Source organism: Zootermopsis nevadensis, unplaced genomic scaffold (assembly GCF_977971745.1).
Source record: "Zootermopsis nevadensis isolate Lab colony 2312 unplaced genomic scaffold, Znev_1.0 Znev_ptg000022l, whole genome shotgun sequence".
NCBI classification, from domain to species: Eukaryota; Metazoa; Arthropoda; class Insecta; order Blattodea; family Termopsidae; genus Zootermopsis; species Zootermopsis nevadensis.
Genome location: NW_028259154.1, coordinates 18,462,185 through 18,490,079, shown reverse-complemented (window position 1 = coordinate 18,490,079; position 27,895 = coordinate 18,462,185). Strand labels below are relative to the sequence as shown.

Genomic DNA, 27,895 nt, shown 5'->3' with positions numbered 1-27,895 from the left:
AAATATTACAAATAAATTCCCCTAGATACTCCTTGAGCAAAGAACAGCGACTTTAGTATTTGTTCAAATAAGATACATGTTTCATTCCTTCCATTTTATGCAATTGCTATCACTTCTCCTGTCCCCCTCCCCTTCCCTCCCTGGTAGAGCCTGTGTTGTTATCATTTCCTTCTGATAAAACTTGTGTAGTCAGAGCCAGACCATGACTATAGCTGGACCTCACCCTAAATGCACATCCCAGTTGGCTATAGAAACATTTGTGTTCATATTGTATGTGAATCATGTAGACTGTTTGCAGGTAGCTGACTTTGGTGAGTTTGTTCTGTGAGTGAACAAGTTCTTATAAAACGTGCTACTAGACTTGCATCAATCAAGTGAATTATGTTGAACAACCAGGAAAGCTGAACACTATTTCCTACAAGCCACTGAACAATTGTGACAAAATAATAAGAAATCAAGACTCAACTTAAGAAGTGGCAATATTTTATATGGAATAATTTGTTGTGGCATGGTGAGTTAATGTTATTTAACTGAATATGTTTTAGGGTGCATTAAGATCATATTAAAATGAGTGAATCAGTATGTGATCTTCCACCAGTTAAGTATTTATTGAATCCATAAATACATTAAAGCAGGTGTCATGTATGTAGAGTAATTTTTATTACAATATCTTACCTTTAATTATATTCACTGACAGTTTTAATGTTACTTGTGCTGAAAGCATGGCTTGAGTAAAGGTAGAAAGTAGTTCAGTTTTTGAAGTCTATATTCAAAGCTCTCAGAGATATAATTTTCAAATTTAATTTGATAAGGGCATGTTTTAATACCCAGATCACCACAAAAGTAAGTAACATCTGTTATCTCAGTGGTGTCACCTGATTTACACTTCAGAGCTATAGGGTCTGAATTCAGGATGGAGGCTTTTCAGACACACAGCGGCTGTTCAGACTGGTTTTTGTTATTTTACCATGTCCCACCAGGCAGAGCTAGGAGTGTTCACTCCAAATTGCGATATGTATCATCCTATGCTACACATAACCTGTCCAGTCAATATGGCATTGTAGGTTATCTGAATTGAATGGAACCTTCCGGCATAAAGTGAAATATTCTTCAGAATTTGAACCCTTGACATTTTGGGATTAACACTTCAAATAGGTTAACATTTTGTGTTCAATTTACTCTGGCAAGGGAACCCAGTTGATTGTTACCTTCCAATTTGGCTCCAATTTTGTGATAGTACAGTGGGCCTTCCTCTGACATCCTGGCAAAAATATTATGTATCAACTCCAGTATTTCTTTGTAATATACAGCTTTACTTTTCATGTTCTTTACTGTTGCTTCATAAGTTTGTAAAAGAGGCCTCCTTTTATTGATTGTGAAAGCATGTTTATGTGCGTGTGGTGCAGGCAGCGTGGGTTTGATATCCAGTTTTCTTAATCACCATACCTGTAATGGCTCTGGAGGCCATAAAATTTTGTTTTCTTTCTTTCTTTATTCATATCCAAGGATGAGAACATAGTTGGTTTCTCAACATGAAAGATTGAAAATACTCAAACATTTGACAACAGTGAAGCTTTACACACTGTCAATATTGTTTTAGACACAACAGCCTAAGGTGACAGGCTTGCTGAATTATGTATGGTAATCATCATAATTGTAATGGGAACACAATTTTTTACACCATGAACATATAGCCAGTGATTTCTTGCTGTTCTTGCATTTTTCAGTTTCTTCTTCATCCAGGAATGTAACTTAGGTTTACAATGCAGAAAACTTCATGTTATTCACATATTATTAGTTTGGCAACATACCTTATTGTATTTTGACATTGTGTGAAGCTTCACTGTTATAAATATTATTACATTTTTAATCTTTCACATTGAGAAACCAACTGGGCTCCTCTTGTATTTCATCAAATTGTGTCTTATTCAACATCTTGACATTAGTTAAAAAGAGGAAGTCTGCAGTTTTAGATTTTATAAGTGTCTCGTGTGATGTTAGCTGGTTTTTTCATTAATTTCTGTATGGCAGTTTAGATGTAAAGACATTCTTTTGAAATAAACACAGAAGAATATGAGGATGGTTTGTAATCAAAGATATATATCTGTGGTAATGTTGATGCTATATTCAGGTAACTCCATGCAGCAGAGTTCTTGAGAAGATAATAGTCACTCAGCTATTCTGAAACTTTCATGGAAACTGAATATTCATTTCTGTGTTCATGACAGCCTGCTGCCAGTCTATATCATGAGCCTGATGAATCCATTCAAACCCTCTATATCATTACAGTTTAATATTGTATTTACACCTGAAACCAGGTCTTATAATTGGTCCCTTCCCTTAAGGTATTCAAGCCAAAATTTAGGACACATTCCTCACCGTTTTCATGTGTGCTATATGCCCTGCCCATCTCATCCTTCATTTGATCACCCTAATAATATTTGATAAAGGTTATGAATTATGAAAATCATTATTCAGTTTCCTCAATTCTTTTTAGGTCAAAATATTCTCATCAACCTGTTCTTAAAATTTTCTCTTTCTGTTATTACCTTCACGTGAGAGAGAATGTTCACAACCATACAAAACTGCAGGTTAAGGTATGTTATATCTTTGCTTTTGCTAGAGAAGCTGAGCAATGATTAACTTCTGAGCAAGGGCTGTGGTCTGTGGATTTGGATTAGTTGGTTATGTTTTTAGATAGCAAACAGGAAGATGAAGGAATGAGCTGCATGGTAACAAGCATTTCCTGAATTTAATCTACTCTTAATTTCTTTCCAAGGACAACTTTGATTTATTATTGTCATTTCTTATAGCATTGCTTTTGAAGAAAGTTATGGAAGGACTCCTGTAGACGTTAATACGTTATGCATGTTTATAAATGACAGAAATAGCTGTAAGAAACACAGTTCACTTCTGTATTGATAATTTTATCTGTAGATGATTATCTTTTTACCAGGTTTAGTGATGTATGTCATACAGTTCTACTTATAACAAGTAATCTTGGATTGATAAGGTGTGTATGAATGAGAAAAAGGCTGTAAAAAAGGGAAAACATGTATATAGTGTGCAAAAACAAAAATGCTTACTGGATATACATGGTGAACTAAATATGTGACTATCTGAATGAAATAACCTTTCCATAATTTTTGGCATAATTTTTTAAATTAACTTTGATAACATATTTGGGAAGTAGGATATATACAAGGTTCTGGGAGAAGAATTGTTTCCCCCTTCCCTTCATATGAGCAAGACACTTTGTATTATGCTGTTTATTGTGAGTTGACTAACATTTCACAAACTGTTCATGGTGCGGTATGAAAGTTTTATGTGGTAACAAGAAGTGCTGAAGAAAACTTGACCTAATTTTTCATTAAATGCTTCCATTGAAATAGAGAATCTAGACAATTAATAAGTTCATAATTCACAACTGAGTAATTTTTTCTGTGCTCCTCAGTTATTACACATTATATATTGTACATTATACATTCTGTTAGACATAATGCCACTTAAAAATGTCAAAATATAACTAAGACTATTTTGATGGTTTTAAGTGACATTGTGTCTAACATAATGGTATGGCATCACGTATGAAAGTTGTCAGACATGACCTTAAAATATTGCTACATTATGTTTGAAAGTTAATATAAAGTAATTATATATTTTGATTCCAGACTTTCATTTCTAGCTCCAGTTGTTTGCTATTTACTGCTGCCAAACAGGAAGTTGCATATAAATTTCAGGCAGCTACCATGTTACTTTAGATTCCAAAAGAAAAATATGTTAATAAAAATCTTTTACTGTGCTTTTAAGTAGCTCCAGCATTGCTTTACCTCAAAAGTACACGTTGCTGTCATGTTGGTATTCTTGATGATAGGGAATTAAAAATGGTTTAATGTCCCTACCAAATATAATTAAAATCTGTCAATTGGAGGGAAGGAATATTCATGAAGATTTCTGTCTTCTGGGTTGTTGCGCTGTGCAGTCTGGTTGATGTTAACCAACGTTTCAGAGGTCATACTGCCTCCGTCATCAGGGCGCCCTGATGACAGAGGCAGTATGACCTCTGAAACGTTGGTTAACATCGACCAGACTACACAGCGCAACAACCCAGAAGACAGAAATCTTCATAGTATTAAAAATATATTAAAATTGGCCGTCAATCACAATATAAGATAATTAAAAGATTAAAATATCATTTTACGTTCCGTATCGAGTACTCGATTTACATGTGGAACATTTACTCGATACGGAACGTAAAATGATATTTTAATCTTTTAATTATCTTATATTGTGATTGACGGCCAATTTTAATATATTTTTAATACTATTTAAATAAATCACAATATGACGCACCTACAATATCTTAGAAATCTTCATACTCACCGCTGTGAAAACCTCAAATCTTACAAGGAATATTCATGTTAGGAATGTTAGTGTGGTTAGTATGCTTAGGTAGGATAGGAAAAGAAAGGGGGATACACATTCACGAATATGATCCCATAGCCTGCCTTCCCTTTAGAAGGAAGATAGGTGAGAAAATAGTGATAGGTCAGTAATTCTCTGGACAGTTACTAATTATAATGTAGTCAGCATAGGGCAAGATGTAAATATGTGAACAGTACTTATAAAACTAATGAGAATATTGTCAGGTGCTCAAGAAAGCCTTTGCTCCATGATATTAGTTACTTGCTTATAAAACTATAAAGAAACCCTTTTTGATAAGACAAAACTTGTTCAAATGGTCAAGAAATCCATTTTGGTTCATTACTATATTTGTAAGAACCTGCCACCATTCTCTGTCCCATGTCAGATGATTCCAGTTCAAACCTACATACCCTCTCTGATAGTATTGTGATTTATTCCTAGATCTTTCAAGTGGTCTTTTTCCTGCAGGCTTTTTCACCAAATTTTGTATACTTGTCTAATTTTTTCCTTGCATGCTACATATCCGACCCAAATGTAACTCATTGGTTTGATTATCATAATATTTGGTGAACTGTACAAATAATGTAGCTGCCCATTATGGAATATGCAGTAACTATAAATGTGGGGAATAAATCTGCCGCCAGTCATTTCTCCTTCAAGGTAGAGAACTGCCATAATTTCTTTGAAGCAGTGACAAACCAGCCCTCCACAATACAGTGGAATTTCCCAAAAACTCAAAATACATAGTACTTATCATCACTAACTTTGAGCAATTTAGGGCATAACATACAGTCAGGGGTCCTGTCAAAGGGACTTTTCTAAAAGGTATATTGATCAGACATGAAAAGTATCTAAATTTGTCTAAGTTAGAGCAGGGTTTTCTTATCAGTAATGTAATTCACATTTATCTTTCTCTTTGTGAGTGATATTGATATGGATTTATGTGCATTAATATCAGACTAGGACAACATTAACTTCCTGAGCAATTCAGTACATTAGTAATGCTATAGAATTTTATTTTGGAAGTAGCACTGGGAATGGGATGACTTATCACCATTGTTGCAAAATAGTAATATTATTATTGAAGGTATTTCTGCTGTAGGTATAGGATTACTTTATTTTGTTGGTTCCAAGTATTATTCAAGAATTTCATTTTGGTTAGTATTACACTGGAAGTAAAATGGGCTTTGCTTGTCTGTTTCGTACCTTATTTAATTACATTGTATCAGTTACAAAAGTGTTTGAATGCTGAGGGTAAAGTGGATGATTATCATTAGTCCATGAGGATGAAATGGGAGAAAATGAACAGTTGCCAGGAGGGAATGAGGAAAACTTCATAATGCCCAGGTCTCTGTTGTGAGTCAAACAGATATAAAACCAAAGTTTTTGAACCATAAATTAAAATCCTGTATTTCACTTTGACCATAGAACAGTTAGCTCAGAATTTGTAATTATTACAAAGTACACAGTCATATAAAGTTAGCAAGGAAACTAGTTGCCATTCATATCTTACTCATTTATGTAGGATTTATAAACCATGTAATCAGAGATAATCAGAGATACCTATTTTTGGTAGAAATTTGAAAGAGTTTGAATACATAGTAAGAAGTTTGTAAAGAAACACTTAACATTCATGCAAGTACACAAACACACACATATACATATGTACATAAATATATACTTACACATCTTGTACATATTACATAGACTTAAACAGTGGCCACATAAGACCAAATTCCATTTAAAGAATGAAAAGTCACTACTTTACATGTTCTTCTGGGAAAAGTGGGAAAAAATTGAACACCCACAAAATCATTTAATTGTTGTTTTCATATTTATATTTTTATAATTATTTGTAAGAGTGGACTCTAATAGAATCCCAAACCAACTTTTGAACTACAGACCGAAAGGAAAGAGAAGCCTGGGAAGACCGTTAAAGAGATGGAATGAAACCGTTACAGGCCACTTGGCCTAATACTTTATGAATATGATGACGATGATAATTATTTGTTTTTGTAGTAATGATTTCTTTTAATGTTTTTTCTAAGTTAATAGGATTTTATTTTACCATCTAAGCAAACTTGATGCTTATGTGAATGATGTTACACTAGAAGTATGCAAGCAAAGCAAATATTTAATCTAACCATTCTGAGCATGTGGATAATAAGTTAATCCAGCTCTTGCGTTGTATGAGTCAAGAGCATCTTGCTTTCATTGTGTTTAGTCTTTCATGCCATGCAGGAAATAGCATGAAGCCATGCAGGATATAACTTGGCTTCTAAACTTCCTTCTAGATATCATCTTTTTAAGTTGAGCTGGATCAAGTTGAATGAGCAGTTTCTGTTATCTACAGAGCACTACCAAATTCCTTTTACACTTTGTGTAGTTTACATGATTAACTTGACTATAACATAAAACTTTCTCTCTTAACTTCATTAGTTTTTTTCAAAGTTTACAGTAAAAAGTTTAATTTTAAACAACTTTATGAGTGAAATTAAAATACTTCATAACTAATTGATTTAATCATATTCTGGTGTGGCAGTGATTGTAGTTGGAATCAAGGTATAGTAAATTTATAAGGGAGTGATAAAACTGCTTCCCCCTTTTTAACCACATAATATACTAAATATACATATTCATGCTTTCAGGTAACTGGGATGTTTTGTGTGCTAAAAATACATTTTTCCTAAAGATGATAATGTCTGAAAAGTAAAAGTGTTGACATGATACAATATACAAACAAAATTATCTCCTTTGTGTTACAAGAAAAGCGATGTTTCTGGTACAACAGTATCTGTATGTGTGTGATATTTGGCTTGAATAACATCTTGAAAAAGAAGTAGCCATTTTTCTTCAAACACATTATGAACATTGTATCATAAGAGATAACTGATAATCACATGTCCATACTGTTTAATTCCTTAATGCAAGCAATGACAAATATGATCTGATCTTGGGTCTTAGAGAGAGAGTTCAAAAATTGTTCTGTGATAGACATTTAAAGAATCATGTTAAGGCCATCATTGTGCTATTCTGAATTAACAGCATGACAACCATAAAAATTTATATTGATATTTTGTTTCATGGCAATAATTGATGGGCATGTGCAATATAGTATGATAGGTTGTGGGTTACAATTGTATGTATAAATATGCTTGGAACTTGTTGATGCTGGTCTTATAGGTTGTAGCACTATGTGGACTTCTGGGTTGAAACCAGTATTTTAGAGAAATACGCTATGTCCATCTTCAGGGTTGAAGATGCATGAAACTTGTGTGCATTCTGAAAGCTGTGATGTCATGAGTTCTTGTTTTTCGGGTGTGAAAACATACATTAGCAAACATTTTGCTGAAAGGTATGTTATTTGTTGAATGATTATTAAAATATAAGTTCCACAGATGTCTCTTTACTGGTGGAAGAATGTAAAGAAACATAGATTTCTTCTCAAGACTTTTGCTTACTTTTCTGGCATCTCTTAGCAATTAGTAGTTAATATACCTTAAAGTTAACAAAGACTGTGTTTTTTCACTTGTTTCTATCCCTCTTGATTTGTAAAGTACAATTTCTGTGAGATTTGAGGTGCTCGTGGTAGTGAAGTTATCAGTGTTGGTCTTCTGGATTGTAATGTGTAATTACAGATAGATACCAACATTTGTACAAACATACTATATGTGTATACATACAAATCTATATGGTGTTAACATTTTTGCTTTACAACATTCTTTGTGGCTTTAAATGGCAGTTGTGTTTGAAAGGAGGATAATGTATGCAAAATAATACGAAAGAACTGGCACTGTGCTTTTGAATATGTAAAATTAGGTACAATAATAGTAAACACATGAAGAAAAGTAGTGTTTGTTTACTTCAAGTATAATAAAATGTGAAGACAAAACTTTATCACAAAAGCAGGAATATTTATTTACAGATAAATCCTGATATTTCTATGACAGTTTGTTAAATTGATGCTGTTTAAACTATGAAGAATGTTGCAGGCAGGAACTGGAATACCATGTGGATTTGTATGTTGATTCATACAGTGTGTGTCTATGAAACATTGGTATCTACCTTCAAGTCTTCATGGTATTACAACCCAGAAGACCATCATTAGGTTTGTACAGTTTCTTGTTGTGTAGAGAGAGACAACATAATATTTTATTTATATTATTAAGCCACATAATAATGACCAAATATCATACAATACTTACTCATATGGAAATGTAGATATAACTGCAAATATGTAAGACACTTGGGATTTAACAGGATTTGTATACATTTCTGTCACGAATATGTCTTCAAAATTATCTGTTTAGTGTCTTGAGTATACTTTTACCATCCTCTCTTTCCATCCTCATACTACTACAAATAAGTATATTTTGATTTTGTAAGCTTTATTTACATCTGCATTTACAGGCAGTATTTAATGTAAAGCCTTAAAAATGCCCACTTTTTAATCAAACTATGTCAGATTTTGAACATTCCAGTTATTTTTTTAAAATATTGTTGTGGTTATAAGTGTGTTGTTCTTTATTACTTTCTACCCAAAATATAAAAGCAGTATGTTGCTCTGAAATAGTAGCCACCAAGAGGACTACCCAGGAGACCAAAATCTGAATTCTTGCTGTCATGAGAACCTAAACTTTTACAAATATAAAATATTACAAAGTGTCAATTAATCTGAAATATCTTATTCTGTCTCTCAGTTTCAGAGAGGACCATCATCCATTTTATTTGGAGTTAATATGTATGGAGCTGGTGCACATGGGGATTGAAAAGAGTGTGTACATTGCCACAAGTAATTTTTGAAGATGTTCCCTGCATCTGTTTCATTTTGTTTCTCTTTGCTCATCTGTTCAACAAGCTTTACAACACCAAGTAATTATTTAACTGGCAGTAGTGACACTGAAGATGAATTTAATTCTGAACCAACCATCCCATATGCTGACAGCACAACAGACATTACATCAGGAATTTCACATGTTTCTGTAAATGAAACTTTGAGTACCGAAGTATCAACTAATAGAGAATTAACAGCAGCTTCTTTATGTTCTGGTAAGAATCATTTAAGGTGATGAAGTGATGGTATGTTATAAAATGAAAATTTTAATAATTGTGAATATATTACTGCCTTTTAAAATATTTGTCTGAAGATTGTGACATTCTGTATTATCACCACCACAACAACCTTACCTAAGCTCATTGACAAAATGGAACAACCTTCTCATTATATGACAATGTCAATAGTGAATTTTACATGCTAAAATCAACTGTTGAAATGTGAAGGTATACATTTTTAAAATTGTTTTGTTATGAAAATAAGGTGTCAATGTGATGTACCATTGTGAATAACCAGGTAAAAATAACTTTCATCATCATCAGCAGTACCTCACAGTGTGCTGGTCCTGCTCCTAATGCTATTTACATTATAGCTTCTGTGAAATACGTTTGAAATTATTAAAGTGCTACATTAATATCTTCCTCAAAATGTGTGCATTCCCAGAATGGCAGTCCTTTGTGTATCTCTGCTAGAGTGTTGTCCAGGGATGTCTTCCAAATGCTTTCTAAACGATCATGATAAGCTTCCAATTGCACTAGTAATTATCAGCATCACCTCAACCTTCACATTCCATTTCTCTATATTTTAGTCAGTACATATTTGTGAAACATGTTTGTTGTTCTGTCTTGAAGTGTATTATTGTGTATGGTGTGTGGTATGGTTCTGTCTGTTGTAATTAGTTTGTTCCTTAATATAGTAATTTAATTATGTTGACCTGTCTCATATGCCTCTAGTACCTGCTCATATCATTTGTTCTTTACCACTTTTATTCCTACTTGTTTACAGATGATAAAATGCAGTTATGTGCAACCATGATCATGCCATTCTGTATTCTCTTCCTTAACTAGAGCTGAGATCCTGTTTCTTATGAAGTTACTATTTAATTTTCTTGTGCTGACTTTGTATTTGGCTCCTATAGCTATTTTGTTTGCATGATGAAATAATGAATTGAATGGTCATTGTTGTTATTGATATTATATATATATATATATATATATATAACTGTCATAGTAAATTAACTGTTTTAATCATGTAAACTGAATGTGTTTTACCATACATTATAAACATGAATGAACATGGAGTCTATACTTGAGAACCTCAAATCTCAAATGTCTAATTATAGTGACTTTGTTTCATGATCTCTGTCTCTCAAGTTGGTCACAACACTAACATATACTTGATAACTTAGATTTTCATTATTGCATTTTATTTCTTTTCAGGAAATTACCAAGCAAGTGCACACTGGGTTTATGTATAAATTATAGAAATTTGTCTTATTCTTATTCCTGATAAAATGGCTCAACTTTGAATTACGAATAACAACATTTCAATTATTTACACTGCTCTTACTTTTAACAGTACCAGAAAAAGTTGAGAGTTTAATTGTGAAAGCAACATCACATTACATACATATCATCTTGCTTATAGCTTTCATTGTCGTTTTTTCTTGTGTTATCTAATATATGAGTGTTTATGATTCACGTCTTCATTCTTGATTTTTAATTGTCCATTAATTTGCTGGACTTATCTTTACCTCCTGCCACAGTGATGTATCATAAGTTTGAATGGTGTTATTTTCATTAATCTGCATTATGTTTTGCTTTACAGTGCCTGGCAAAGTTCAAGAATTAACTTTGGTACCAAGTTCCCACAATATTAGTTTAACATGGAAGAAACCAATTATTGATGGTAACTGTGTTGAGCTTTATGTCATATCCTGGAAACCCAATATAAGTGGAAACAGTGCCAGCAAGAACGTTACAAGTGAAGAATTCTTTGTCATAGATGGTCTTGATGCTTGTGTAGAATATGAAGTATCAGTTACAGCTGTGAATGCAAATAATGGAAGCTCAGAAGCTGAAGTTCAAAATATAACAACAGTTGTAGATGGTAAGTTGCGACTAATATAAAGGTCAATTTCCATACTTGTGGGTCAACTTTTGTATAGGACTCTCCAACTGTCTGTGTCTGCCATGTCTGCAAGCCTCTTGTCAGTTTTATAAGACTTAATGCAATAAAACATTACACGTCATTTTGCTTATAGCTTTCATTGCCATTGTCAGCTTTTCTTGTGTCATCTATGATTCACGTCTTCATTCTTGATTTTTAATTGTCCATTAATTTGCTGGACTTATCTTTACCTCCTGCCACAGTGATGTATCATAAGTTTGAATGGTGTTATTTTCAATAATCTGCATTATTTTTTGCTTTACAGTGCCTGGCAAAGTTGAAGAATTAACTTTGGTACCAAGTTCCCACAATATTAGTTTAACATGGAAGAAACCAATTATTGATGTTAACTGTGTTAAGCTTTATGTCATATCCTGGAAACCCAATATAAATGGAAACACTGCCAGCAAGAACGTTACAAGTGAAGAATTCTTTGTCATAGATGGTCTTGATGCTTGTGTAGAATATGAAGTATCAGTTACAGCTGTGAATGCAAATAATGGAAGCTCAGAAGCTGAAGTTCAAAATATAACAACAGTTGTAGATGGTAAGTTGCAACTAATATAAAGGTCAATTTCCATACTTGTGGGTCAACTTTTGTATAGGACTCTCCAACTGTCTGTGTCTGCCATGTCTGCAAGCCTCTTGTCAGTTTTATAAGACTTAATGCAATAAAACATTACACATCATTTTGCTTATAGCTTTCATTGCCATTGTCAGCTTTTCTTGTGTCATCTATGATTCACGTCTTCATTCTTGATTTTTAATTGTCCATTAATTTGCTGGACTTATCTTTACCTCCTGCCACAGTGATGTATCATAAGTTTGAATGGTGTTATTTTCATTAATCTGCATTATTTTTTGCTTTACAGTGCCTGGCAAAGTTGAAGAATTAACTTTGGTACCAAGTTCCCACAATATTAGTTTAACATGGAAGAAACCAATTATTGATGTTAACTGTGTTAAGCTTTATGTCATATCCTGGAAACCCAATATAAGTGGAAACAGTGCCAGCAAGAACGTTACAAGTGAAGAATTCTTTGTCATAGATGGTCTTGATGCTTGTGTAGAATATGAAGTATCAGTTACAGCTGTGAATGCAAATAATGGAAGCTCAGAAGCCGAAGTTCAAAATATAACAACAGTTGTAGATGGTAAGTTGCAATTAATATAAAGGTCAATTTCCATACTTGTGGGTCAACTTTTGTATAGGACTCTCCAACTGTCTGTGTCTGCCATGTCTGCAAGCCTCTTGTCAGTTTTATAAGACTTAATGCAATAAAACATTACACGTCATTTTGCTTATAGCTTTCATTGCCATTGTCAGCTTTTCTTGTGTCATCTATGATTCACGTCTTCATTCTTGATTTTTAATTGTCCATTAATTTGCTGGACTTATCTTTACCTCCTGCCACAGTGATGTATCATAAGTTTGAATGGTGTTATTTTCATTAATCTGCATTATTTTTTGCTTTACAGTGCCTGGCAAAGTTGAAGAATTAACTTTGGTACCAAGTTCCCACAATATTAGTTTAACATGGAAGAAACCAATTATTGATGTTAACTGTGTTAAGCTTTATGTCATATCCTGGAAACTCAATATAAATGGAAACAGTGCCAGCAAGAACGTTACAAGTGAAGAATTCTTTGTCATAGATGGTCTTGATGCTTGTGTAGAATATGAAGTATCAGTTACAGCTGTGAATGCAAATAATAGAAGCTCAGAAGCCGAAGTTCAAAATATAACAACAGTTGTAGATGGTAAGTTGCAATTAATATAAAGGTCAATTTCCATACTTGTGGGTCAACTTTTGTATAGGACTCTCCAACTGTCTGTGTCTGCCATGTCTACAAGCCTCTTGTCAGTTTTATAAGACTTAATGCAATAAAACATTACACGTCATTTTGCTTATAGCTTTCATTGCCATTGTCAGCTTTTCTTGTGTCATCTATGATTCACGTCTTCATTCTTGATTTTTAATTGTCCATTAATTTGCTGGACTTATCTTTACCTCCTGCCACAGTGATGTATCATAAGTTTGAATGGTGTTATTTTCATTAATCTGCATTATTTTTTGCTTTACAGTGCCTGGCAAAGTTGAAGAATTAACTTTGGTACCAAGTTCCCACAATATTAGTTTAACATGGAAGAAACCAATTATTGATGGTAACTGTGTCAAGCATTATGTCATATCGTGGAAACACAATATAAATGGAAACAGTGCCAGCAAGAACGTTACAAGTGAAGAATTCTTTGTCATAGATGGTCTTGATGCTTGTGTAGAATATGAAGTCTCTGTAAGAGCTATGAATGACAGAGATGAGAACACAGCTGCTGTAAAGAATGTGGGAACAGAAATTGATGGTGAGTAGTTGTGCATTAAACAAGTAGGTGTGAAAAGTGTGGTAAATCTTTTAGGTCAATATATAATTTTGTTAGCAGCACAGACAAAATAATGTACTCACTTAGTGTCATTTAAGATCAAGTTTTTCTTTCTTCATTTATTTACATAATTATTTCTGAACTATGTAGGTTATAGTGTCAGATGTGAAGATGGCTGTAAGTTATGAATTGAGAAGTTAGTGGTTGTTGCCTGTTTTAATTTAGTACGATCTCAGCATTTGTCTGGAGGAGCTGCAAGAAGCCACAAATTTCATGTCAGGCTTGTGTACTGAATTTCAAACACAAATAGAAGCAGGGGTGCTTACCACTGCTCTGACATTTTATGTGTGTTTGTCTGGAAACTGAATTTACTGAGCAGTAATGTGCAGTATTGTAAATGTAAAGAATGACCTGTTTAAATGTTCATATCAGTCTTCTTGTTACAGTTCCTGGAGAGGTTCAAAATCTACTTGTTGAACAAACGTCTCACAATTTAACAGTAACATGGTTGAAACCAGGTGTAAATAGATACTGTGTAAAAAATTATTACCTAGAATGGAAAGACACTGCAGATGACAGTAGCAATACTCGACAAGAGATCAGCACTGAAGTTTACAATATACCGGATTTGAGTGCTTGTGTAGAGTATGAGGTATCTGTTAGTGCAGTTAATTCTCAAAATTATATGTCAAAACCTGTAAATAGGTTGAGTACAACAAATGGAGAAGGTAAGAGATACTTTTACTTTAAGTGACTTACAATTGTTCTGTGTGGTTAGTAAAGGAATAATTGTGATTATGATTAAGTATATTATTTATGTTCATTTTGTTTCAACAGCCTAATGACCAGATAAACTTAATAGTAATAATGCTCGTGCAAAATATTCTGTATTGTTGATTTTATTATAAAATCAATACCTTATAATTGTTTTGATAATAACTATAATAAGAATTTTTATTTGTTTTCAGTAACTGGAGCTCCTGAATATAATGATACATTATGCTTGGAAACTGAAATGGTCTGTTTAAAGTGGGCATTACCTGATCTTAGCTTCAACAGATGTCAGCTTCAGAACTGTACAGTTGTGTGTATTGCAGTTGACATGCCTGGACTCCCTGTTAGAAATGGTGCATCAGAGGAATTTCTAAATGACTCTGTTATTGTAAATGTTGTTGAACTATCACCTTCTACTAGTTACAGCTGTGTGGCATATATTACAAATCAATGGGGCTCATCCAGGAACAGTTCCATTATATACCTTACAACTGAGGAAGATGGTGAGTTACTTTGAGGAAGAATTCTTGCTGAGGTTCATGTTTGAACTCTGAATTAGATACCTCAGCAGGAAAGGTCAATTGCCTTTGTTGTACAGTGATAAGACTTCAGCAGTTCAGCTTATTTTGTTCATAGCTTTCTCCTAACCTTTAGATAGACTGTAATCTTGCTCTGTTGTGTTATAAAACAAAAACAATTATTTTACATTATGTCATATTAAGAAAACTTGGGAACTGATGTGAAAGGAACACTGCCCCCATACATCATACAGTCTGTTGAATCATCAAGAAGTTAATTCAGTCTCCGATACATGGCACAAGAGACTGGGAGAAACTGCAAACAATTTTGAATGTTAAGACAGGAATGACAGTTTATGTAGAACACCCTTGAGCTTTTAGACTGTATTATTTGTTACTAATTTGTTAATTGATTTTGGGATGGCAGAGAGTGCAGAATGTAGACATTGCTTGAACTTTGCTTGTTATGCACAATGCATCATTTACATTATGATTTCCTGCATATTACATATGGAATTGTTTCAAGAAATTTCAGAGCATTAAATAAATAAACAATGCAGAATATCAGTATTTTACAAGTAAATTAAGATTTAAGGGCGAAGAGATTAAATATTCCATTTATGTCCAAGTTGTAACTGGGTGAATTATGGCTAGGTGTTTGAGAACAGGGCATTGAGAATATTTGGACCTGAGAATGAGGTGGTAACAGGAGGCTGGAAAGAATTTCATAATGAAGAGCATCATAATTTGTAGATGAAAGCTTCTCGGGTTACAAGCCATGTCAGGTGGCTGAGTGGTGAATAAACCTTATCTTCTGCTATGGTTTATTCACCGTTCAGCCACCTGATGCGGCTTGTGACGCGAGAATCTTTCATCAACTTCATTCGCTGTGAAAGCTTCACTTTATACATCACAATTTGTATTTTATGCTAAATACTATTAGGGTGTTCAAATCAAGGATGATGAAGCAGGCAAGACAGGTTTCACAAATTCATATGAAAACTTGACCACTTGGAAAACAGGCACAAAGATGGGAGAATAATGTTAGAATCAGTAACGCAGTGTTGTGTCAGTTTTGTATGCTAATTACTTAATTATACTAGCTGCCACTTTATCACATTGTAAATTAAAAAGTTAACACTACAACTATTGTTTTGAATAAGAGCCTGCAGCTTTCACTGGCTTACCTTGATGATTTTTACCATTGTGATAGGCAGTGTTGTCTTTGTGGCAGTATGCTTTGGTATTCAGCACTGGCACCTTTCCTACAGAATATTAAGAGAATAGTCAAAGTATGTTAAAATTGCTGTACATAACCTCAATGTACTGCCAACTATTTGTACCTAAGAGCACTGGTGATAAGAATTCAAGAGTTGTCATGTGATAAGGAATACTGGGTCATTGAAAGTGAAATGAATGTGAAAGACATGAATACCATATGTTTTCTAGTGGATGTCAGTTCTCACCTTTATGTAGAATATAGGGTTTTATAATTAATTATCTGAATTATATTAATTAATGACTTTTAAATTAGTTTTTTATCTTAATTTATTTATTTATTTTGTTTTCTATGTATGTATAGTGCCAGTAGGAATGATTGTGGGTGTCCTGTTCGCCATCATAGTAGTGGGACTACTGGCAGTTGTGTTTGTCACATACCGTCAAGGTACTCTTGTTTGGTAAGTATGTTTCCGTGGTTTTTAAGATTTTGACCTAACATATGTAATATTTGATAAACTGTTAAAATGTATGTTTATAAGTATGAAATGTGAGGTTTTCATTGCAATGAACATTTCACTTGCTTTAAACTGTATTTATTTTTAAATTTGGATGTAATAATTTTTATTTCTAGCATATTACCTTTACAAATTCTCTATACTTATTACACCTACTGAAATTGGGAGTAAATTAGTGAGAACTTCAGGATTCAAATTATACATACTCACTTGCAGTGTCAAAATATTGATGAACCTGTGGATATGTTAACATAGAGATAACTGTATTTTGGTTCTTGGGGCAAACTTGTCATTTCACTATGTAGTACATTATGAAGATAGATAACTGAAAAACTAGCCGTAGCATGTGGCTTTCCAGGTGAGTTAGCAGTTGATGAATGAATTGTATTTTCCTTGTCAAAGGATCTCCCTGTATTAGCACAGAACTTCCTATATTATATTGTTTCTTGCATTTCTTACTTTGTTTGTCACATTTACTTTGTTTCTTGTAGGCCACCAAAGTTTTTTGCAAGGGCTAAGCAAGTTACTGTACGACCCCAGCCAATTCTTTTAAAAAAGTTTCCAGCATACTGTGCTCAAATGCTGGATACACCCACTAGAATAGGCAGTGAGTACCAACTGTTAGCAACACTGAGCGTTGACATATCTGCGTCTAGCTCCTGTCTCAATGGACAGATACCAGAAAATAGGAGAAAGAACCGATACATCAATATCTTGCCATGTAAGTATACTAAAAAATTTGTTTGTGCATTATTTAGGGCTTGCGGACAAGGAAGGAGCATACATGAAGGAACAGAATGTATGACAAGAAATAACAAAGGGACTGGTTGGTTTCAGGCTTAATAAAGCGTTTGAAACTTTTAATTTGATAAAAAACTAACTACGGAAATCCTTACAATTTCACATTACTTATATTAACATGCAAAACAAGAACTGTGAAATGACATTGAGGTTATTGTCATTGTTACATCAGAATTAAGTAATTAAAATACCCAAGTAGCTTGAAGGGTGATACTTAATAATAAACAGTGCAGTAACAGTGCTGATCATTCTGGTCTTATGTAAATGCTTACTATAGATTGAATACTAGAATTGCAAGTTCATATATGCCCACATATTTTTGTGTTCTGTTGTTTTGTGTAGGTAATTGTCTTGTGATGGGCCAGTCCCCCATTGAAGGAATCCTAAGAAATGTTTACAGGACTCATTGTTCCAGAATCAATTCTTACGTTAAACAGATCAGATGATGTAATCTGTTCCAACTTATTTAGAAGAGATGACAGCATAGTAAGAACATTAGGATGTATTTTTGCATCATTCAGGCAGAAAGAACATAGCTTAAATATGATATTTTTATTGCTTACAGATGATTCTACAAGAGTAACACTTGATATGATTGATGGAGACCCAACTTCTCATTACATCAATGCATCATTCATTAAGGTATAATAAGATGAAGCTGCTTTTCTTTAAGAAGTGAGCCAACTAGATGGCTTACGGAACCCGAAGGTTCATCACCGAATTAACCAAAGCCCACCACCGGAACCTGTCCTGGGCCAACAAAATTCAGTTTCCTTCAACTCCTATCTCTGATAGATTTCTCCTGAATCTCTTAACATGCTGCCCTAATTCTGCTATGAACAAAGATACCATAACTGAGGATTGTCATTCCCACTTCCATAGAAAAACATGAAATTCTCCAACGGGATCATGATGTCCCCCTCCCATCGCACCTTCTGCACTGCCACTAAATCTAGCATATAATTCTCTAATTCCCTAATCACTGATTTCAATACCCCAACTGTATAGAGACTCCTAATATTCCAGTTTCCAAATCTCATATCATTTTTCAATTGCCATGGTCATGCCAAAGAGTCTGTCCTGGTCCGAGGCTTAGTTAATTTGTTCATAACAATGCTGTTTTTTACGGTGGAGGTTGTTAGCCTCACGCTGTCTGCGACTGCTTATTCAATATATTCTCAGCTGATCTCCATAACTGGAGGCTGTTCCTCTAGCTGAAACCTGAAGACGTGCCATGCTGTGAGGTCAGGTACTCACCAAACATAGCTTTGAGAAGTGAAAGAAATTATAATATATGAATTGTAGAAGTGTTTAAAGCATGCAGGGGTAACTGCAGCTTTGCTCTCATGCAGTACTAGCAAAATCACCTGTAGTTCATTCTTCTTGCATTGTATTTTGTCAAATATGCACCGTATTAACATTTTTCAAATGAAAGTTAGTCTGTATAGGCCTATTAATGAGGTCTAATTTTTTACTTATGATGAATATTGGTTTTTCTTATTATGAGACTTTTCTTAGAAGTGTTGTAAAGTTAAATTACTGCAGCATGGTTTACGATAATTTTTTTTAGCAGATTTTGGTGTTGATTTGTAATATAAAATTTTATTGATGTTTGTTAAATATTTTTCTACATTGAAACTGCAGATAGGCACAAATTGTGTTTTATTATCTGTTCATGTTATGCATTTTATGCATAGAAAAATACAAAATTACCCTTAGACTAACTGAACCAAATTTGATATTGACATTTCTTTCATGCCACATATGATGTTCATAATACTGTGACTTGCTCAGATGATATTGGGTAGTGTCAGGCATTTTATCTTCAAGAGATTTAATGGTTATATTATACCATCATGATTTTGGTTTCCAGAGCCTTGTTTGTGAAAACAGGATGCTCTGTATTAATGTGAATTTGATGTTCAGGTAGTAGAGACATTATACCACCTATACCACACTGGCTGTCTGCATTTAATTTATTCATGATCACAGGTAAAGTTGTTCATTAATGTGCATTAGTGATCTTCCAGGGTTACAGCAATGATATTGAGTATATAGCAACTCAAGGACCAAAGGAGGATACATGTGTGGATTTCTGGCGTATGGTTTTTCAACATGATGTTCGTGTTATTGTTATGGTCACAAATCTTATAGAACAAGACAAAGTGAGTACATATAAAATTTTTTATTGTGGTATGATCTGTAGAAACAAAGTACAGCTTCTGTCTTTTCTGAGAAGTCAAATGTAACAAGCACAGATGTCACTTAGTATGAATAAATCAGTATGATAATAAATAATGTCATTTTGACCCTAGAAGTGAATATGAATGTATAACTTGTCTTTGATTTATTTTTTAGGTCATTAAGAATAAAAATTGTAATCTGAGATTTGAGGTTTTCATGACCATGAAAATGTCGTTGTTATGGTTCTGGGTTATGAAACTATGTGGTTCTCAAGACCCTGATTTTCTATTGCATTTAATGCAAAGAGATGGCATAACTACTTGAAATATTTACACCCACTTCTGCATCTAATTTTGAGCACATAGTTCCATCTTGTGTTGTATAATGTTTACAAAATAGGCATGCAATTCTTGCATAGTCTGCACCAGATTTTACAGTAGTCTACTTACCAATGGTCTTGTATGTGTATGTGTGATTATTATTGCTGTTTTAACTTCAAAATGTGCTAAATGTTTTCTCTGCACAGCTCATACTTTTTATTCCAGGTGAAGTGTCATCAGTATTATCCAAATCTTCGTGAAAGTGTAGTTTTTGGGGATATGACCATACGCTGTACTACAGAGATTAAATTCACCATTCACACAGCTCGAACACTTGTCCTGATAAAGGTACTGTGGGAGTACATACACTTTTAATTTATAAGAGAATATTAGAAGGGCTGATGAATTCTCTTGATGTCGTTAGTCAGTTTATTACGCAAATTTATTATTTAGAACTTATTATTTGTAGTGAATTATGTGGTTGTATTTTAGTTTATTTTTATTCTTTAGGGTGATAGGAAGAGAACATTATCACATCTACACTTCAGAGAGTGGCCAGACTTTGGTGTTCCACAGAGCACAGACATAATGATCCAGTTTTGTCAGACCATGAGACACCATGCATGTGCAGCTGAACTGGGTCTCATTCTTGTCCACTGCAGGCACGTCCTGTTTCAAGTTGTTGTTGTTGTTTAATTTTTGTAACAGATTCTCAAATTAGGCTTGAAACAATTTGTATACATTCCTGTTTCCTTAGAACTTTTTACAGTTTATTGTTCATGTTAGTGTGCTAACTTACAGGTTGTTTATTTATTTATTTATTTATTTATTTTTTGCTTCAGTGCTGGAGTTGGAAGAACTGGAACACTTATCGCTGTTGATATTTTGTTGCAACATATTTGTGAGAACAAAAAGGTGGATATATTTGGTACTGTGTTCAAATTACGTAAACAACGCACAAATATGGTACAAACTGAGGTGAGTATAAGTTCATGAATAATGTGATATAGTTGGTGAGGAAACTTTGTGAGAATGTGATGTGAACACTGAAATGATGCTAGAAATGTAGGATTTGAGGTTTACATGGTGATGTGAGTATAGAGTATGTTGCATCATATAGTCTTTTGGCTGTAGACCAATGTTATGTACTGCCTCCATCTTACTGGAATGAAGAAGAGTAGGATGTGGATGATGCAGGGAGAGGACTAGGAGATGGACCAGGCCAGTGAGAGTGGCAAATCAGAACCATGGGTTGGGAAGGGCCAGTAGTAAAAAGCCTTTTTTTTGGGCACCAAAGAAATGTTATCTACACATTGCATTTCATCAAATCCACTAGGCCATCAGCCACATTGAGGTCAAAAGAAACCAACATTTTTGGAACCATGACCATCAGGGAGCTGGGCTGGCTGTTTCATGAGTGACCATTTGACTCTAACCACTACTTCTTGGTAAATCGGGATAGGGCTGTGTTAATCTAACATATACTCGTAGATCAGTTTGTTTGTGGCAGTGTTACATTTGTCTCTGATGGAGACAGTTCCCAAAACATTGGAGTAAATGTTATGTTTAGATGTGTCTAATTATTTGAATGGATTTTGTTACATTCAGTTTCCATTAAGAAATTAAAAATTTGTTCATTCACCTTCATTTTCTCCAAGTTCAATTACTGAAAGTAAATATGTGTTTCCTTTTACTATTTCTTTACTTATAATCATATTTTTGCTGGGAATAGTATGTGCCTAAAAGTTACATGTTTGGGATCTGAACTGCTATTACTGTTTACAGGGCCAGTACACATACATCTACAGGTGCATTAAAGATGCAATAGAAGATCCAACAATTGTAAATCAAGGTGAGCCCAGATGTATATTTTTAGAATGAACGAAATATTGTTATGTTTTTGGCTGAAAATGAACAAATAACTTATTTCATATATCTTAATTGCGTCATGCTTGTGTTTTTCAATACAATAATTTTATTGTGTAAAGACGGTGAATAAAATTATTGTATTGAACTTATTTCATATCATATGGGTGTCAGGTTCTGATGGCGGTGAGTATGAAGATGGTGGTCTTCTGGGTTGTTGCATTTACTCATCACCCTGATGTTGGAGGCAGCATATACCTCTTAAACATCAGTAACCTTCTACCAGATGACGCAGTGCAACATCCCAGAAGACAGCCATCTTCCTAGAGGTGTCAAGTTCTTTCTATATACTGTAGTCATATTTTACTCACCATATCCATTAGAGATTATAAAATTTGGGGGACAGTGGTGAAAATACTGTTGCTATGTAATATGTATAGACAATTATTACATAATTTATTCATAGAAGTAACATTTCTCATTATCAGGAACAGTAATCAATAACTCGTTGGAGCCTATCTATGAGAATGTGGGCACCTCGCTTAGCACTCTGCAGTATGAGAAACTACCCAAGGTGAGCTCGAAGAATAGCAGCTCGGAAAGTGAATGTGAATTGTAGAACTATACATGTAAGTTAATCAAACCAAAAAGGAATGGCTGGTTACAGCTCTTTCTTCTAAACATACAGTCTTGCTGCCATTAAACTGTTCAAAAAATTATAAAGAACAGACAGAATTTTACATTGCTTACCAAAATGTGAGATGCCAGGATACACATGCTGATGGTAGCAATGAGCAGCACAATATATTCTCCATTGCCTTCATCATATTTAAATTGTCTGTAGCCTCATTCTGGAGATGGGCTTCATTATTTCTTCTGCTTCGACACTATTATTTTCTGATCCTGGCTAAATTGCACCAGCCATAATGTTCCTAGACTAACACATTAGTTAACATTACACAGGTCATTTATAACATCAAGCAAGTCTTTTCTAAATATTGACTTAAATTCTGCTGTTATAAATCTCTGTCACGATGGTTCCACAGTAGAGAAATGGCATAACTGGTCAAATATAATCAAATATCACAGCCAAGTGGTTACCAATACCTGTATTTTTATTTTGTATGTCCTGGGTTAAAATATTGGCCTAGAGACCAGCTATCCTGACTGAGATGTTTATGGTTTCCCTCAGTCCCTCCAGGCAAATGTGGTAACTTAAATTAGACTGCAACTACTTCCTCCCATATCCTTTCCATTCATTATTTATTCATCATTCTGTCATCTGACATGTTTGAAATTCTTCTTTGAAATTTTGCATATCTTATTACTTCTGATATTCATGTGTCTGTTATTTATGTATTTAATAACACTGTTAATAGCTCAGACTGTATCACATCAAATGTTAGGATGATAAGTGAGTAATGAATTGCAAACAATGGGGAAGGAAGCAGTCATGGCCTAATTTAATGTATTATCCTGAAATTTGCCTGGAGAGACTGAGGAAACAGATGATAAAAATAAGTAAGATTAGCTGGTCTTTGAACCAAAATTTGGACATTGGGCCTCCTGAATACAAGTTAGGAATATTTTATACTGATGATGCAAATCTTGCAGCATATTCATCAGCATTTATTTATTTTTAGTTTGCACCTAAGGTGTGATTCTTAAGTTTGGCCTTACAAGCTCTTGAGATGGAGATGCTATACAGTAGTGTCATGTGTAACAAAGGCTGTTCACTGCACCATTTGTGTTTTGTAATCACATAATTAGTGTCAAAGTTGATAGGCTAGTTTAACCATACCAGTAACTGATGAACCATTTTAATGATGATCTTTATAGTTGTTATAATGGAAGATCATAAACAGGTGTACAATATTTGTATTGACCTGTTTCTGGGGGACAAACGTCTGCTAATGAGTATAAATGCAATAATGACATGAACTTTTTAAGTCAGCCATTCTTCAGATAAAAGTTCTAGTGTCTGCTGAGAAAGGTATGTTTCATATAAGTTATGTTGCAGAGAACTAGTGTGTTCAAGTATCTAATTCATACTTTGTATCACAAATTTTGAAACTGAATGCATATTTTGTAGAAACAATGACAGTTTGTTATTAATTTCCCATTTCTGATGTCTATTGCAATAATAGTGAAGTATCATTTCTGATCAGTGTTTGCTAAGTAACATCAGAACTAAGTATGTTTTAAATACTAAATATTAGGACTATTTTCCTATCATTTTAGTTTCTGACTGTCTGTTTCAGTGGAGTAAGAAGGATGGTGAGGCTTAGCTCCTGACAAGAAATTGTGAGTGGCACAAGAAGACTGCTGCTATTCTAATTCACATACAGTCTCTGCACAAAAGAATTAAAGATAATTATATAATCTCCAAAAATGTGTCAGTAACCCTTTCCATGTGGGATTTCATTGTGCAAAATGTTCTTCTGTTAGTATTAATATATTTATCATCTAACAACACATTTTTCCTACTGATCTCAAACACTGAATTAATCCATACCAGAAGATCAAATGCTTCTAAACAAGTCATCTCATATGTAGCGTGGAAACGGTTAAGTAGAGGTAAGATTTTTAGTACTGTGTGGTTTACTCTTCAAACATAATTTAAATGGACACTTGGTTTTAATCAATAATGAAAATTTGTTCCTCAGTAGAGGAGGTATTGAAACATCTTATCTTTAAAGTAAAATTATACCTTATAATCTAACAAACTGGATGAAAATCATTTAATATTTCCCTTTCCATTTATTTAAATACAATATTCATAATGTCTATGCTAGTGATTTTAAAGTATGGTCTTGTGCTTTTTTCATTAATATACTAAATGCCAGATGTAACCAGGATTAAGGAATTTTGAAGTTTAATTCCAAACTTCAGATTTTCTTTATCTGCATGCCCTGAATGATGGTATTGTTAAAATATTTTGGAACATGCAGAGTAAAATATTTCTTAAAACTGAATGAAGCCACAGAAAATTGTTGCTTTAGAACCACTGATCTAGTCCCGCGCCATAGCCGCGCGGTCTGAGGCATCATGCTTCGGACCGGTGATATGGAATGCGCACTGGTTCAGGTCTCGGGGGAGAAGAAATTTTCTCATGAGATTTCGACCAGTGTATGGGACTGGTGCCAACTCAGCATCGTGAGGAAATTGGGGAGCTACAATGAGTAGCGTAATACAGTCAGGAAAGCTAGCAATGACTGGGGATTCATCGTGCTGACCACACGTCACCCTATATCTGGTTGGATGATCGTTCACCTCTGCTTAGGCATGTGAACATGAGGCCAGCAGTCAAGCTAGTCGGCTTTGGCTCTCTGGAGCTGTTACGCCACGGATTTAATTTAATTTAACTACTGATCTAATTGGTAAACCATATTTAGGTTTGTTACATATCCTGCACCTTTTAAAGCAATTGTACATCATTATGACTGCATAAATGTTCCTATGTTTTATTAAATGTCCTTCCCAGATGACATCATATATCACACATTAACATTTTCCCATATTGAGAATAACTACTAGAACTATGTTGTGAAAGCAAAATTGTTTCTGTCATTGTGAACAGAAGTATTGTGGCTTCACAGTAGTGAAAATTTGGATTGTGGTCTTCTGAGTTTATGATGTGGTGTAGTCACATAGGTGGTTACTAATGTTTTGGAATAACGTCACTTCCATCTTAATGGACGAAGTGGCTATCTTCTACCCTGAAAATTATGGTGAAAATTTGCTCAGAAACATTGTTGACCACCTACAAGTTGACATGATGTCATAACCCAGAAGTCCACATTCTTGAAAAGGTACAAGAATTTTAATGAAGGTTAATGGGAGGATATTTCAAATGAGTTTACTAAAGCAGAAGTCATCCAATTGTGTTGTGTAGTAATATATTGTTACAGCATGGTATGAAACACATGCTGTGTTGCTAATACTAAAGAACAGTGGCTGTTTCAGCATTAACATTTAGAAGATTCATTATCTAGCACTCATTCATTGATGTTTAAATTGTTATCTTTCAGTCTTCATCTTCTTGTCATGAAGGTGATATACTGTATATGGTATCCTTATGTACATTTGGCATTAGGTCTGTTCTACATTGAATGGAAAATCAAACCTAATTCAATAATGCTAATTTTATGTGAGAAAAAGATCATATAATATGCAAGTAAAGTTATATGTATTCATTATGCAGCTTTCAAATACTGACATTATTTCAGGCCGTAGTCAACCAGTAACTTCCAGAAACATGAAAGTAATATTTGTAAGTAATTAATTGGCACAAACATAACAGTCATGAAAATAGCATAAAACATGTAGGACTTACAAATTGTTTCTTTTTATCAGGTTTTCTGACCAAAACTTTGTATGCATTTATCTCTCCCATATGTGCTACATGCTCCACCAGTCTCATCCTTCTTTGATTTGACTCTCATAATAGTGTTTAGTGATGTTCAAAAATGATGCTGCTCATTAGGTACTTTCTTCCAACCCCCTGTCACTTCTTCCCTCTTAGATCCATATATTCTCCTCCTCCTCTCTGTTCTCAAACAACTTTAATCCAAGAAACAAGTTTCACACCTGAAAAAAATAATAGACAGAATTATTACAAACTGCTAACAATTTAATTCTATTCATGATTATGACTGCCAATTTTTAGCTGCTATATATGGGACACATTTGGGGAGGGGTAAGTCTCCCTATTAACAGATCCTGAGTATTCAATGACACTGATATGGAAATCTTTACTTTGGCATAATTCTGAGCCCCTTCATTACAACCTGTTCATCAAAGATCCACTCCTGTGTTCTAGTTACCTGGTTTCCAAGAACTCTTGAAGGAACCAAACCTTTACCCATTTAATGCATTAAAACATAAAGATTTTTAATAGAACATGTTACAATAACAGTTGTCTGTTTTCTAATGGAAAGTGGTTGAAAAGAAAGAAGGTTCTTCATTGTATATACTACTTTAAAGTTTTAGAATGTGTCTCTTAGAATTAAAATTTAACAAGTATAATTAAAACAAAACAGTTTTTATTGGCACATGTAATGACATCCAGAATGACCTCATTGATTCAATAGTTCAACAGATAAATGTTAAAATAGAATGCAGAAAGATATGGATTGAATGAATCAGTATACTAGGTCCAGTGACAGGCATTTGTGAATACAGTGTTGATTGGTTAGATTACCTGAAAGAAAAAGATATTTCTTGATCAACATCTACTGCTCAAAAAGATGGTGTACATAACAAGTTGTTTTACCTGAGGGTCCCCATACACTGCATTCTTTTTCAACAGGTTTCCAGACACGGGTAAGACTGCTAATATATGGACCAAAACTCGTCGTTTTAAAGAGCAGTTTTAGAAAACTGTAACGAAGAATATCAAGAGTCTAATTTTTTGGCAGGTACCAGCGACCACTACAGCGTATCGTACGGCCGCGGTGGAAGCCTACACCTCAGGTTTTAGGTCTGTATAGTATTTCAGATCGTCCGTAGTCAAATACGAATTCACTTATGTAGAATCGGTATCAATTTCTTACAGCTGTGACGTCACCTACATACTACGTTGTTTGCCGAGTACAATACGATTTATTACGGCTTTTATGAATCTAACAGTATGGGTTTATGATTTAGCAAGAGCGAGTCAACTGGAACGCAGTGTATGGAGACCCGAAGCCTCGCATGACCTTGTGCCATGGGATTAGTTATATAAGTTGTATTTCTCCCAGTTCATTATCGGAGTCTGGGCGTGACGCTAACCACACGCCCCCACCTAGTGCCGATCTTAAGAATGACCATGAACTTTTTTGGGGTTTAGGTCGTATGGCCTGTTCGTATGAATCCCAAGATAGATGTTTCCAATCCTTCCG

The 27,895-nt window shown here is 34.1% G+C and overlaps 1 protein-coding gene and 1 long non-coding RNA gene across 9 annotated transcripts; one reads left to right on the top strand and one right to left on the bottom strand.

Annotated features, from left to right (window-relative positions):
* Window positions 1-167: 167 nt before the first annotated feature.
* LOC110840101 (receptor-type tyrosine-protein phosphatase H) lies at window positions 168-24,736 on the top strand. 6 transcript variants are annotated; one of them, XM_087353646.1, is made up of 20 exons: window positions 168-511; window positions 8,351-8,533; window positions 9,126-9,474; window positions 11,087-11,368; window positions 11,694-11,975; window positions 12,301-12,582; window positions 12,908-13,189; window positions 13,515-13,793; window positions 14,258-14,539; window positions 14,780-15,088; window positions 16,686-16,782; window positions 17,331-17,560; window positions 18,206-18,282; window positions 19,671-19,805; window positions 20,370-20,492; window positions 20,655-20,806; window positions 20,987-21,122; window positions 21,930-21,996; window positions 22,499-22,639; window positions 24,272-24,736. In XM_087353646.1, exons 3-19 carry the CDS (start codon window positions 9,231-9,233, stop codon window positions 22,627-22,629), a joined length of 3,390 nt encoding a protein of 1,129 aa, XP_087209772.1. In that variant the 5' UTR covers window positions 168-511; window positions 8,351-8,533; window positions 9,126-9,230; the 3' UTR covers window positions 22,630-22,639; window positions 24,272-24,736. The 6 variants fall into 6 exon arrangements, with proteins under 6 accessions (XP_087209772.1, XP_087209771.1, XP_087209770.1 ...); XM_087353645.1 differs by lacking the exon at window positions 8,351-8,533 and adding an exon at window positions 7,616-7,780; XM_087353644.1 differs by lacking the exon at window positions 8,351-8,533 and adding an exon at window positions 7,609-7,780.
* Window positions 16,250-27,895, bottom strand: LOC110840091 (uncharacterized). Of its 3 annotated transcripts, XR_015536495.1 has the most exons (3): window positions 27,214-27,878; window positions 22,761-26,600; window positions 16,250-16,368 (listed from the first exon to the last, which is right to left on the bottom strand). It is a non-coding gene; the product is annotated as an uncharacterized LOC110840091 (long non-coding RNA). The 3 variants fall into 3 exon arrangements; XR_002546766.2 differs by lacking the exon at window positions 16,250-16,368 and having other exon boundaries at window positions 23,108-26,600; window positions 27,214-27,895; XR_015536496.1 differs by lacking the exon at window positions 16,250-16,368 and having other exon boundaries at window positions 23,108-26,600; window positions 27,286-27,895.